The 14865-nt window shown below is 48.5% G+C and overlaps 1 protein-coding gene across 2 annotated transcripts in view; it reads right to left on the bottom strand.

The window, feature by feature from the left end:
- The window catches only part of LONRF3 (LON peptidase N-terminal domain and ring finger 3), a 40787-nt gene extending 29680 nt beyond the window's left edge, over nucleotides 1-11107 (bottom strand). For both annotated transcript variants that reach the window (XM_082207252.1, XM_082207253.1), the window contains exons 1-3: nucleotides 10507-11107; nucleotides 3607-3725; nucleotides 2149-2271 (exon numbers count right to left, since the gene is read on the bottom strand). In XM_082207252.1, the coding sequence (XP_082063378.1) occupies nucleotides 2149-2271; nucleotides 3607-3725; nucleotides 10507-11014 (750 nt within the window). In that variant the 5' untranslated portion in view covers nucleotides 11015-11107. The remainder of the gene's footprint in view (nucleotides 1-2148; nucleotides 2272-3606; nucleotides 3726-10506) is intronic.
- Nucleotides 11108-14865: the final 3758 nt, after the last annotated feature.

Raw genomic sequence — 14865 nt, 5'->3', positions numbered from 1 at the left:
GCACACTGTGTGGTGTGACCAAGTCACAGGGCAGTACGGGTTTCTCTTGGCTGAGATGTCTCCCAACTCCTTTCCCCTATATTCCTGAACAAACAGTATTTGTGAAACCCGGAGGCAATATTCTGAATTGAGCAAGGGCTAGAGGGCCAGAAACTTATTTGCTTCCATATTACCTAAGACCCAAGCCAAAGGGCTCTTTAACCTCCTCCCCACACTTTATTTCAGGGCTGGGGAACCTGTGCCCCTCCAGATGCCTCTCCCCAGCCAGCACGGCCAATGGTCATGGTTGATGGGAGTCTGACCATATCATAGGCTCCACACCCCTACCTCCCCTACCTGCAGCTCGTTTTTCTGAATGCCAATTGTTCAAGATACTCAAGCAGCAAATCCTGCCAGAGCCTCTAGTTATTTACACTGGAGAAGGAGGTGACTTAAAGAGCCCTTGCGAGCAAAGGTATATACTGTAATAAACAGGCATTGAATATAGAACAGAGACTTTTCCCAATCTCCACACCGGAATTCCAAGGTAGAAGGGAGGTCAGGTTGCTTCCCTGAACTTTATCATGCTCACTGAACACAACCCACTTCTTAGGCTGATGGCAATTATAAACTAAGCAACCAGCTAGGATGAGCTCAGCTTCATGGGTTCAGTCCGAGCACTTCTGAAAGAAGAGTGTCACAACTGCCCAAACAGCCTTAGTGAAGAATCAGACAAGTTCACTGTGCTGTGCTCTGAGCACTTTCATCCAATTCACCCAAAGGCTACTTTTATCATTAAATGAAGCCTCCTTCACACAATGCCCTGTCACCAATGCAACTTTGGAAAATGAACGTTATCAGTTCATTGCAGCGTTGTGCTGAGGAACAGCACTGAAATGAGACACACCAGTACAAAAACAGCACATGGTACAATGACAGCACATAAGGCAATGGTTTGTCAGGGAGGCAGGGGGAAAGGGACATGCCAAGATACAAAAGTTGGCATATATATACGGTATATATATATATATATATATATATATATATATATATATATACACACACACACAATATATATATATATATACACACACACACAATATATATATATATATGTATGTATTTCACCTTACCAAGAAAAGGAAGTTAATTTTAAAACCAGTTGCAAAATTGCTCCAGCGGCTGCCAAAAAGAAAAGAAGAAGTGGCGGGTTGGTGACATCAGAGTCACTAGCCAACTGGCAGCCTTCCTCCCCACAGCCAGCTTTCCCCAGTTCAGCCTGAATCATGCCAAAAACCTTGTGCAACTGGTTTTTCAAAGTTCATTCCAGGGAGGAAAACTGTGTGCATTTGATGGCACCAACATCACCATAATTAAGCTATCTCTACCCCTTTTTAAATCTTACAACATGATGACATGACTTGGCTTAGAGGTTTAATATGACAGCTGACAAAAAGTGGACTAAAAATCATGATTATGGCTGTTTTTTATTTATACAGTGCCATTAGGGAGATGGATGCAGAGGGCAGACACGGGAACAATATGCAATTACTTTAGAAACCCATGGGCAATAGATGTGAGGCATGAGAACTATGGGGTTATGCTAAGTACTTCTAAGGGAAAGGTGGGTTTTGAAGAAGGAGCTGATGGGGGAAAGGTGGAGTCATGTAGGGCAACCAGGATACAGTTACAAGTAAGGTGAACTTGCAAAGTCACAAAGATCCATGCCAACTTCACCACCAATCCCCAAAGCAGTTTTTAAAAGTATTATTGATGAAGTGGTGGGGATCAAAGTTGAAGTGAACACCCTACATTTAAAAAAGTGAGCATGGTGCAAAAGGGGCAAGACCGATGGCTGAACAAACATCTGGTTTGCTATTTTGCCTGCCTGTCATGTTCACTGCGAAGGACTCGGTGTGACCTCTCCTTCACAGCACCACCGATGTGCTTGGCAGCTTCATATGGCAACAAGATGGTGACAGTTCCCTGCTCCAAAATAACTTACATAAGGTTCACCCAGACAATACAATAGTGGAGAGCATAATGAAGCACAACCACATCCCATAAACTGATAAACTGGTAAGCTACAGGTTGGCTTCTTTCTTAAAATAGGAGATGGTGCTACGGTTAGAGATGTGGACATCAGATAAAAAGATACATAAGACTCACCCTTTGAGCTTCTGATTTGGCCACTTTGTTCCCAGAATCCAAGGCAAGGGAGAATAAAAAGGCCTGAAAAGCTTCTTCTGTTTTCCCAAGTTTAACAAGGGCTTGTCCCTTCCGTAAGTGACCCTGCAAGAAGGAAGGGAGTCATCACTGCCTTTTCCTAGGCTCACCTAACAACTTAAACATATGCAGTAAAAACACAGGAAATTGCCTTGTACATAGTCAGACCATTGTTTAGTTCATCAAGTTTAGTATTGTTTACACTGACTGGCAAGGGCTCTCCAGAGTTCCAGAGAGGGAGTCTCTCTCGGCCGTACCTGGAGTTTCTGGGAATTGAACTTGGAACCTTCTGCATGTGAAGCAAAAGCTCTGCCACCCAGCTACAGCCCTTCCTGTGCTTCTGGGGATACAGCAGAGAAGACCTATAGTTTGTGCACCAGCATCTTGAAGGCGGCAAGTGCACCAGCCCTGTTATACCACAAAAGCCGATAAACATTTTCTTACTGAGGGCCACATTCCTTCTGAGGAGTCTTCTGGAGGCCACATGACAGTGGTGGGCAAGGCCTGAGGCAAAATTATGCATGCACAAAGCATTATCAGAGATCAAGGACAATTTTCAGCCAGGCAAAACCACTCAAGGAGTGTGAGGGCTGGGAAGAGGAAGTGTAGCCTATGGAGAGTCCTGACAGACAGACAAAGATATCTAATGAGCTGCATTTGCCCATGAGCCTCAGATTACTCACCGCTGCCATACTAGGTCATCTGTAGTGAGCAAAATTACCTCCAAGTGGCTAGGCAAGGAAGAATATTTTGTAAACGTAGCTGATAACTTGCTTTTTTCTTTCAGGCCACCAATTTGCCAGAAACTACCAAAACGTTGGGGGACGCGGGTGGCGCTGTGGGTTAAACCACAGAGCCTAGGACTTGCTGATCAGAAGGTCGGCGGTTCAAATCCCCGCAACGGGGTGAGCTCCCGTTGCTCGGTCCCACCAAGCAGTTTGAAAGCACATCAAAGTGCAAGTAGATAAATAGGTACCGCTCCAGCAGGAAGGTAAATGGCGTTTCTGTGCGCTGCTCTGGTTCGCCAGAAGTGGCTTAGTCATGCTGGCCACATGACCCAGAAGCTGTACGCCGGCTCCCTCGGCCAATAAAGCGAGATGAGCACCGCAACCCCAGAGTCAGCCACGACTGGACCTAATGGTCAGGGGTCCCTTTACCTTTACCAAAACGTTTGTGGACTAGTAACTTGCGGGGAGTTATTTGCAAGCTCAGGCCTCCTTTATATCTCAGAGGTTACCACTGCATATTTCCCATCACAAATTTAACTGCGCACAATCTGCTAGCCTGTTTGAGGAATTGCCAATTGGCCATAAATCAGAGACATTTATTTCCACTGTGACACGGACAGTGACAATTTGCTCAGTTAAATAAAAAAGATGTGAATCTGAAACCGGCACTCACCTTTATCCACGTTGGCTGGAGACTACAGGCCATTTCTGCATCTTTCAGAGCTTCTTCCCAACAGTTCAAAAGTGAGTTAACCTGGGACCGGTTGCTGTATGACAAATGATCACTGGGCTCTGGAAGTAATGGAAACATTGACTCAGTACAACTATTAACAAGAACTATAGGCACTTCTGATGTATACAGTATCCTTCATAATCACTTCGTCTCTGGTACGTCTTGGAAACATCCATTATTTAAGTTTTAAATTAACTGGAGCTCTCAGGAACTGGTGTTATAAGAGCCATCATGTTTGTCTTACACAAGCTCTTCAGGAGTTTCATAAACACAGGTGATGACAAAGCTATAAGATCACACAGTTTCTATAAATCAATGGGGAGGAAATGAAGGTTCTGTTATTTCTACAAAAGGGTGGATCAAAAAAGGCTACCTTAGCAGACAGTGACGTTTAAAACATGAAATTCCTGATTTTTAAAACAGTGTTTTTCATAGTGTGTTCCATGCAATATAAACTTTACATAAGAGTGACAGGAACCAGTTGTCTGAACAGTGCTCCCCTCCCTCTGTTTGCAATGTTCAGAGGCAGGTGATGCTGCAAATAAAATCTACATAAAATGTAGAATCATAGAGTTGTTTTATTATTATTATTTATGCTTTTCAGGTTTATACATTTCACTAATTTTACAATCATTTTAACATTTCAAAACTTGACTTCCTTCCCCCTTTCTGGGGTTCCTTGAATTTATTTTTAATATCTTCCACATATCCAAATTAACTTAATTTGCTCATTTATTCATCTACTTTAAATATGTACTCTTATGAAACTGCAGGTTATTACAAGAATCCCACCAATGTTCTTTATCTGTTTGCAATTTATCTGTAAATATTTAATGAACCATTTGCATTCTTTTAGAAAAAGTTTGTTATCTTGATTTCTTATTCTTCCGGTAAATTTCACCATTTCTGCATACTCCATACATTTTTGTATCCATTCTTCCTTTGATGGGATTTCTGCATCTTTCCATTTTGAGGGCGAGTAACATTCTTGTCGCTGTAGTAGCATACAAGAATAAGAAAACCCAGAAGCTTTTCTTTTGGGAATTATAGGGACAAAACTACTTAAACTGCATAGAATTGTAGAGTTGGAAGGGACCCCAAGGGTCATCTAGTCCAACCCCCTGCAATGAAGGCAGTTGCCTAGTAGGTACATCTAGGCTACTGGTTCTTTTAGCTCAACGTTGACTATGCTGATCAGGGCCAGATTTAGGATTGATGAGGCCTAAGCGTGGGTGGTGCTATGGTCTAAACCACAGAGCCCAGGGCTTGCCGATCAGTAGGTCAGCGGTTCGAATCCCCGCAACGGGGTGAGCTCCCATTGCTTGGTCCCTGCTCCTGCCAACCTAGCAGTTCGAAAGCACGTCAAAGTGCAAGTAGATAAATAGGTACCGCTCTGGCGGGAAGGTAAATGGCGTTTCTGTGCGCTGCTCTGGTTTCGTCAGAAGCGGCTTAGTCATGCTGGCCACATGACATGGAAGCATAGGCGCTGACTCCATGGGGCTTGAGGGGGCCCGAGCCCCCTCAAAAATTCGTTTGGGGGGGCTCTGCCCCCCCAATAATCTCAGGCGCCCCTCCAGCAGAGCACCATCGCCGCCCCTGCCCCAGCCTAAAATGCACAGGGGCGGGCTGCATGCCTCCTGCCCTCCCTCCCGAGCAAAAGCTCCACCCAATTTCCTTCGGAGCTGATTAATAGGCGCAGCACGCTCTCCCCTATTCGCTCATGAGGAGGCGGCGCCACTTTATTTGCATATCCATGAGCTTATTTATTATTCATGAGCTTTCCCCCCCCCAATATTTTTTATAAGTCCGCGTCCCTGCATGGAAGAACTGTCTGTGGATAAACATCAGCTCCCTCATCCAGTAATAATAATAATAATAATAATAATAATAATAATAATAATAATAATACATTTTTATTTATACCCCGCCCTCCCTAGCCAAGACCGGGCTCAGGGCGGCTAACAACCAATAATAAAAACAAGTTGATTAAAATACAATTTACAGTGGTACCCCGCAAGACGGACGCCTCGCGAGACGAAAAACTCGCAAAACGAAAGGTTTTTTCGTTTTCGAGTTGCCTCGCAAGACGAATTTCCCTATGGGCTTGCTTCGCAAAATGAAGCTTGCCCCGGTGACAGCGGGTCTTCTCTTTTGAAGCAAGGGGCGGCGGGGAGATAGCGATCTCCCCGCAGCCCCTTGCTGCAAAAGACGTCGGGGGCAGCGGGGAAGAAGCGCTTCGCTTCCCGCTGCCCCCGACCTCTTTTGAAGCAAGGGGCTGCGAGGAGATAGCGATCTCCCTGCAGCCCCTTGCTGCAAAAGACGTCGGGGGGCAGCGGGGAAGAAGCGCTTCGCTTCCCGCTGCCCCCGGACCTCGCGATCTCCCCGCAGCCCCTTGCTGCAAAAGACGTCCGGGGGCAGCGGGAAGCGAAGAAGTCCTCCGCTGTCCGGGGCGATTATAAAATGCCGCCCACCAGCATTTTAAGATCGCCCGGACAGCGAAGAAGTCCTCCGCTGTCCCGGGGTTTTTTAAAATGCTGGGGGTGGGAAGAAAAGCCCTTGTCCCCCCCCCAGCCTTCAGAAGAGGTCCGGGGACAGACTGTCCCCGGACCTGGTCTGAAGGCGGTTTCCCTAGGAACGCATTAATTGATTTTCAATGCATTCCTATGGGAAACCGTGCATCGCAAGACGAAAAAACCGCAAGACGAAGAGACTTGCGGAACGAATTAATTTTGTCTTGCGAGGCACCACTGTAAAAGATTAAGATACAACATTAAAACAATTCGGGAGCAATCTCTTCATAGGAGAAAGGAAAAAGAAAGAGAGGGAGGGAATCAAACTGATTCTGAGCCAAAGGCCAGGTGGAAAAACTGTCTTACAGGCCCTGCAGAAAGAGATCAGATCCCGAGGGCTCTGGTTTCAAGAGACAGAGCATTCCACCAGGCCGGGGCCAGTGTTGAGAAGGCCCTGGCTCTGGTTGAGGCTAATCTAACTTCCTTAGGGCCCAGGACCTCTAGGGTGTTGCTATATGTGGACCCTAAGGTCCTCCGTGGGGCATACCAGGAGAGGCGGTCCCGTAGGTATGAGGGTCCTAGGCCGTGAAGGGCTTTAAAAGTCAAAACCAGCACCTTAAATCTGACCCTGTACTCCACCAGGAGCCAATGCAGCTGGAAAAGCACTGGGTGAATATGCTCCCATGGCAGAGACCCTGTGAGGAGCCTCGCTGCAGCATTCTGCACCCACTGGAGTTTCTGGGACAGCTTCAAGGGCAGCCCCACATAGAGCGAATTACAGTAGTCAAGCCTGGAGGTGACCATCGCATGGATCACTGTGGCCAGGTCGGGGCGGGAAAGGTAAGGGACCAACTGTTTGATGTGGCGAAGGTGGAAAAATGTCGCCTTGGCTGTTGTTGTAACCTACGCCTCCATGGAAAGGGAGGCGTCAAGGATTACACCCAAACTCTTAACAGAAGGCAATGGCACTAATTAGGCCCACTCAAGAGAAGGGAGTTGGTCCCTCATCCCCATACCATCCTGACCCAGCCAGAGGACCTCTGTCTTTGAAGGATTTAGTTTCAATCGGCTCCCACGAAACCATCCAGCCACAGCTTCCAAGCATCTGGTCAGTGTGTCCGGGGCCGAGTCGGTGTGGCCATCCATCAGCAGATAGAGCTGAGTGTCATCAGCATATTGGTGACAACCCAGCCCAAAGCTCCGGACAATCTGGGCAAGGGGGCGCATAAAGATGTTAAAAAGCATCCGGGAGAGGATTGCGCCCTGTGGTACTCCACACACCAAGGGGTGGCGCGACGACATCTCCCTCCCTAGCGCCACCCTCTGTCCCCAGCCAGAGATAAAAGAGCACAGCCATTTATGGGCTATGCTCTGTGTCCCCACGTCGGCAAGGCGGTGGTCCAGAAGATCATGATCAACCATGTCAAAGGCTGCTGACAAATCTAAGAGAATCAGCAGTCCTGACCCGCCTCGATCCAGTTGTCTGCGGAGATCATCTGTTAGGGCGAACAGAGCCGCCCAGAGTGGCTGAGGAAACCCAACCAGATGGGCGTGGTATAAATAATAAAATTATGATGATTTATGGCTTTATGAACGATTGCTTGATATTATGGTTACATGGTATGGCTGCGTGATTTGATGATTTGATTATATGATATTATGATTTTCACTACAGATGATGCTCTATGGCTCAACTTTTTTTTTTTCTAAACACAACAAAAACTTCATGGCATCCCAAGAGTTTTCCTTTCATCTTTAAAAGGTGCCACAAAGAACCTCTGATCTCTCTCTCTCTCTCTCTCTCTCTCTCTCTCTCTCTTGGCTGCAAAATACTTAACACAGCTACCATAGTTTGCCCCCCCCAAAAAAATGATTTTTAAAAAAGCCAGCAGGATTCATGTGTCAAGCCTCTTGCTACAGAAAAGGTAAATCAAGATTCTTTATGGAAAAGCTTCCACAATTTCTGAAATCGCTGACACTGACCCCTTCGATTTGGCACAATCAATACTTTCTTAAAAAGGCATTTCACGCAATTCAACAGTGTCTATTAATCCTAACTTGCATGCTGCTTTAAAGAGAAATGCGTGGGGCGGCGGTGGCGGCGCGCGGGCGCGCGCGGGGGGGGGAATCCTTTGCAGACAAAAAGCCACTGTTCATATCTAGAAATAAAATCTAATTCCAGTGAGCAAGAGACCACAGCAGTGAGTCATTGGCAATTTAACTAAATATGATCAGACCGCCAGTGGGATGCTTTGGAAAACGCGACCTGTACTTCGTTACACAACCATTCCATAGGAAGGGGGCAGGGAATTAAGACCGGGCTACTAAGCTTATGCAACATACTGTTCTCCTGACCTACTTTCACTTCGGACGGAATCGACAAGACTTTGGTGAGGATGCAAAGGTGAGGGTTTGCCTGGTGGACAAGACACACCCAGGGTTCATTGCCCTTTCCGTTCCTGGGCTAGACGCTAGTTAGGGGGTGTTGCTAATCGTGTGCGTGGTCCAGGGCCTTACGTGATCTCCTGTCATTTCCTCTACTTTTAAAAAAGCTTTTAAAAAAAAAAACACGACGACGACAACAACAACGACAACAACAACAACTTTGTTTATGGGGCAGCTCAGCATGCTGCAAAGCACCGCGCAGCTTACAGATCGATATTTGTAGCTGTTCATATAAATCAGCATATGTACATTTTAGTCACGCCGAACCTTTTAAAGACCTTGCAGGCTACACCCCTCGGAGGGGGGTGGGTACTTAGATCCCCTTCTACAGTGGTACCTCGGGTTAAGTACTTAATCTGTTCCGGAGGTCCGTTCTTAACCTGAAACTGTTCTTAACTTGAAACACCACTTTAGCTAATGGGGCCTCCTGCTGCTGCCGCATTGCTGGAGCACGATTTCTGTTCTGATCCTGAAGCAAAGTTCTTAACCCGAGGTTGTCTGGGTTAGCGGAGTCTGTAACCTGAAGCGTATGTAACCCGAGGTACCACTGTATTTCGTGACCAAGATATTCAGGTTGAAACCCATCACATTAATTGATACCGTCAGCATCCCAGAGGAAACACACCTGTCGTTCTTTTAATACACTTTGGCTTTATACAAAGATGAGAGGCGGCCAGAAGCATAGCGGTGATAAGACTACCTTGAAGGTCTGAATCAGTGTTACTAAGATGTAATTTATCATGTTTGTATTTACCTTCTATTCCATCCTGCCAACAGGCAAGAAAAGCTTTCTTACATGGCAGGTGTAGATGGGTACATTGGTTGTATGAATGCGCACTCTCATCAGGTACCACACTATGCACAAACAGTTACACTGATCTGCCCTGGATAACATACACGGCAAACAGAGCCCTTGTTTAGGCACTCACAATAGTGACCCAACACCAATACTAAATCTGTCAAAACAAGCTGCGATTGGAGTACAATAAACTCAGATTCATAACAATCGGTGCACATCTTCTGTATAAGGTTGCTGGCTTCTTTTTTACTGATATGCTGCTATACCTTTACACCCGCACCCACCCACCCACACCCCAGCAGCAGCTCTACATATTGCCAAGAGCTGTACCAGTTGAATTTCTGCCTGTCAGGATACAAGACAGGGCCGGAGAGCAGGGCCAGTTTAACAAATAACAGCAGCTGGCCACCTCACCTCTGTGTCCCTCAGAAAAGTTTAAGAAGCTGCAAGGAGAACGGGAAACGTCAAAGGAGTGACAAGGAGCTGGTTCACACGTGCGTATTTATTTCTAGGAAACGGAAACTTCCTGTGGTAGCTTGCACATGTGCACGAGTCACCAGATAGATAAAAACACGGAGAAAAGTTCAGTGGCGTAGCGTGGGGGGTGCAGGGGGGCCGGCAGTACCGGACGCAACATCTGGGGGCGCAAATCCACGGGTTAGGGGGCGCAAATCCACGGGTTAGGGGGCGCAAATTACTTGCCTTGCCCCGGGTGCTGACAACCCACGCTACGCCACTGGAAAAGTTTCAACCCCACCCCCCTACCCCGCCAAGAATACCACTTTCCCCCATCAAAGCGAGGAAACTCACACGCTCATTTGCGAGTCAGCAAGAAAGGAAGGGAATAACGCGTTCTACGCTCACGCGTGAACAGGCTAGCAGAAATACAACCCCACAGGTCCCTGGTTAAGCGAGAGGAAGAGAGAGAAAAGGAAAGGAAAGGAAAGGAAAGGAAAGGAAAGGAAAGAAAAGAAAAGAAAAGAAAAGAAAAGAAAAGAAAAGAAAAGAAAAGAAAAGAAAAGAAAAGGTGGCGCTGAGTAATCCATTGCCCACCTCACCTACGGAGCGCATCGCAAGGTAACTTACCTAATCGGATTGCTTCGTTGTACTTCTGAAGGGCAGCCTGATATTTATTCTCCTTATATAAGAGATTCCCTTCACACCGGAGCTGCGACGCCTTCACTCTTTCAGGAAAGCATTTGGCCAACAGGTTGCTGAGGACGACATTTATCCGGAGCCGGGGCAGAGCGCCCCTGCCCACTGGACAGATGCTGCATCCTGCCGCCTGGCCCCCTTCCTTCTCCAGGCACTTTTTGCAAAAAGTGTGGCCGCAGAGCAACGAGACAGGCTCGTAGAGGAAACCTTGGCATTTGTGGCAGCCGAAGCCCTCCCATTCACGTACCGGCGCCGAGCTGCTTTTCAATCGGATGCTGCGCGCCATGCAATCCACCAGCTCGCCCATTTGCTCCGCGCGCAGCAGCCGAGTGTTGCCCGACGCCAGCTGACAGAGCTGAAGGACTTCGGGGAGCTGCCCGCTCTGCGCCAGCCACCGTTCTGCCCTCTGGAGCATCCCCTGCCACTCGGGCGGGCGCATCGTGGTCTCTGGCGGCCGCGAGGACGCAGAGGGGGCGACGGAAGCCGAGGAAGCAGAGCGCTCTGAACCGCTCGCCTGGAGAGCCTCGGCAGCCAAGCTTAGAGCTGGTAGCTTTTGCTCCTCCTGCCGCTGCGGGGAGCCCATGGCTGGGCGGGCTGCTTGAGCGGAGGCGGTGGGTGGCGGAGGGCGGGCACGCTGCTCAAGTGGCGCCGCGGAGCACGACAAGCTGGAGGAGGCAGAGGCAGCGTCTACACCGCGCTGTTGCTGCTGCCCGTCTGTTTCTGTGGAAGCGCCAGCCCCTCCATTCTGCCGGCTTCCCGCCCCAGACACGCCCCTCATGAAAGTACCTCATCTATGCAAAATACTTATGTAAAAATCAAAAGGCCAATGTGATTGTCTGCTTCGCTTTCCTTCTCTCCACCCCGCCCTCCTCCCGCTGCAGCCGCTCATTGGGCAGCGGCGTGCGGGAGGGTTACAAAACCCAGGCAGTTTTATAATGTGTTGTTGCTGCGAGCGAGTTGCAGGACGAGGGAAGCGCTTGGAGTTTGGGTCCACCTCCTCGTTTCAGTTAGCTCGCCGAAGCAACCCCACAACACGGGTGGGTAAACAGGGGCAGGATTCAGCCTGCCGTTCGTTTCTAACAAGAGCTCCCCAAGATCCCATACACGGAAGCACCATACGAAAGAAATGCACTGTGTCCACACGTTGCACTGTACACGGTGAGGTGTCTCTGCGTGTGTTCAAATGTTTGTGCACATGCTGATTTGTACAGGTCAGCTACTCATGCGCACACAAACTCGGACTGGACATTCAGGTCTTGCTTTGGGGCTTTCCAAAAGGACCTGGTTGGGCACCATGAGAACAGGATGCTGGACTAGATGGCCATTGGCCTGATCCAGCAGGCTCGTCTTATTTGGATTAGCAGAACTGCAAACCTATGCATCCAGTTTAGTTTACCTAGGCGTAAGCTGCATCAAACTCTCTCAGGTGCAGTGGCGTAGCGTGGGTTGTCAGCACCCGGGGCAAGGCAATTTGCGCCTCCTAACCCATGGATTTGCACCCCCTAACCCTGGATTTGCGCCCCTAACCCCCAGATGTTGCGCCCGGTGCGGCTGGGCCCCCCTGCACCCCCCACGCTACGCCACTGCTCAGGTGGTCCTTCTGTCCTTGGGGACCTGCATGCTTTCATTCCCGAAACTGACAACATTCCCTTCCCTTACAGAAGCAGGTCTGCAAACATTCCAGTAGCTTCATCCCCTGAGCACACCAGCTTAGCCAGTTGATAGGCAGCTAGGCTTCCCCACTGCAAGTGCATCACATTACAGTGAACTGCTCAACTTATCCTTAAGTGTGCTTTGGTGTGTTTACAGTATACACATTGACTTTGCATCGCAGTTGACCCATTTAATGTAATTTTGTCTGCAGAGCTACAGTTTGGTGAATTCTGCCTCAAATAGCTGGGAGAGGCACATTTAAAGTGACTAAGGTTTAAATTTCAAAACAAACAGCAAAAATGTGTCACTGCTGCAAGCATATCTTCATTCAGAGATCAAGTGGCCAATTGCCTCTCACAGTGGGAATCACTCTTATGATGAAGGGTATTGAAAATAGCAACAGGTGGCCATCAAAGCAAGAGCCAGGAAGAAAAACTGATAATGCAATTATGAAAAGATGAGTGAAAAAGGGGGTCAGACTTTCTCAGTTTGTAAATAAGCTCTCAGAATAAAAAAAGGGGGGGCATGAACAACTTTTACACATCTCCCTATAATAGACTTGTTAAGTGTTTGTGGCTCAGCATGGCTCACAGCTCAACTAGGCTTGCCGAAAGGGAGGGCTCAGATGATGATAAAATGGAGGCAGGATGTGGTGGTACTTGGGGAAGAGCCACAGCTCAGTGCCAGGAGAGTCTGTGGTAGAGAGAAGTCCAGAATCAGAGGCAGAGGCTGAAGCGGGGGGTGGAGGGAGGCCAAGAGGCAGAGAGGAGTCAGGCTGGTGAAGACCCATGGGTGTTTCCCTCTCCTGCCGCAACCCCCCTACCTTCTGGTCTCCAAAAACCCTTGAAGGTATGAAGAGGAAGGAGCAAAGACAGGCACTGCAACTGAGTCTCAGATTGCCTGGGGAAGACCCAGGGGAGGAGGAGACTTAAGCAGTGATGGGAGAATTGCAGCGTTGGAGGGGACCCCAAGGGTCCCCTGGTCCAATCTCCTGTAATGCAGCAATCTCAACTAGATCACACATGACAGATGGCCACTCAACATCTGCTTAAGAACCTCCAAGAAAGGGGAGTCCACTACCTCCTGTGGGAATCTGTTCCACTATTGAACAGCTGCTTTGCTCAGCAGCTATTATATAATAGGCAATTGCTTAACTGCTCACAATGAAAAAAACACCGTATTTTTCGCACCATAAGACGCACCGGACAATAGGACACACTTTGTTTTAGAGGGGGGAGAACAAGAAAAAAAAAATTCTCCCCCTCTCTGCCCAGCGCCCCTTCAGTGAAGCGGCAGGAGGCGCTGCACAGAGAGGGGGAGAACTTTCCCCCTCTTGTTTTCCTGCTCTAAAACAAGGTGCCGTTTAAAACAAGGTTCAGCCAGCTACCTTGGAAGCCTGGAGAGCAAGAGGGGTCGGTGTGCACTGACCCCTCTCGCTCTCCAGGCTTCAGGTTCCTTTCGACCTGCTCTTTGGGGCTGGCGGGGGGGGGGGAGCCCACCACCAGCCCCAAAGAGCAGGTCAGGGAGCAGCGGGAAGGCGCAGCGGAGAGGCTCCTGCCAGAGCTGCGCGTCACCTCTCCAGCCAGGAGAGGGTCACAGGGGGCTGCTTTAGCCCCGTGCGTGCTCTCCCGGCTGGAGAGGTGATGCGCGGCTATGGCAGGAGCCTCTATAGCCGCGCGTCGCCTCTCCAGCCGGGAGAGGGTCGCGGGGGACTGCATTAGCCCGGCGCGCATGCTCTCCCGGCTGGAGAGGTGACACGGGGCTGTAGAGGTTCCTGCCATAGCCGCGCGTCACCTCTCCAGCCAGGAGAAGGTCGCGGGGCTATGGCATCTTCACTCCATAGGACGCACACACATTTCCCCTTCATTTTTGAAGGGGAAAAATTGTGTCCTATAGAGCGAAAAATACGGTAGTAGCTGGAGATGAAAGCGGAGGGGCTACATAAATTAAATCTTGAGTTCAGTTCTCCACATTAGTTTGCAATTTTTTTGGGGGGGGGTAAAAAACAAGTTCTCATGAAAATTCACTAGCATTTCAGCATGCCTCTCTCTTTATACATGCAGTTGTATGAAATATGGCATCGTTTTTGCAATAGAGTGTATATAATGCATAATATGCATTTTTGCATGTTATTTCCCCTATTTGCATTTTATGCACATTACCCTGCTTTGTATACATTACTTGGCTGGAGAACTGTGTTGCAAAATTCAGGTAAGTGCAAGTTTCAGAGGACAGCTATGTTTCAGTTTGTGCATTGTTTCAGAGAGTGTCTATTAGGCGGGCTCTTAAATGCAGACTGAATCAAATTATCCATTGCATCTCTGTGATACTTCAATTTGAACTCTACCCTCTACATCAGTGATGGCCAAACTTGGCCCTCCTGCTGTTTTGGGACTACAACTCCCATCTTCCCTAGCTAACGGGACCAGTGGTCAGGGATGATGGGAGTTGTAGTCCCAAAACAGCTGGAGGGCCACGTTTGGCCATCATTGCTCTAGAACAGGCTCTTCTTCAGACACTGCCCATCCTTTCTTGCTTCCCCCTCTTGCAAACCTCATGTGGAGATACTTCCTTGCTTTTCCAAACTGTGTCCCATGCACTGACAAGAAGTTTTGCTCACACTCATTGTTTCCCTGG

Source organism: Podarcis vaucheri (genome assembly GCF_965113315.1).
Source record: "Podarcis vaucheri genome assembly, chromosome: Z".
In the NCBI taxonomy this organism is placed as follows: domain Eukaryota; kingdom Metazoa; phylum Chordata; class Lepidosauria; order Squamata; family Lacertidae; genus Podarcis; species Podarcis vaucheri.
This window is presented reverse-complemented; position numbering and strand designations above follow the sequence as displayed.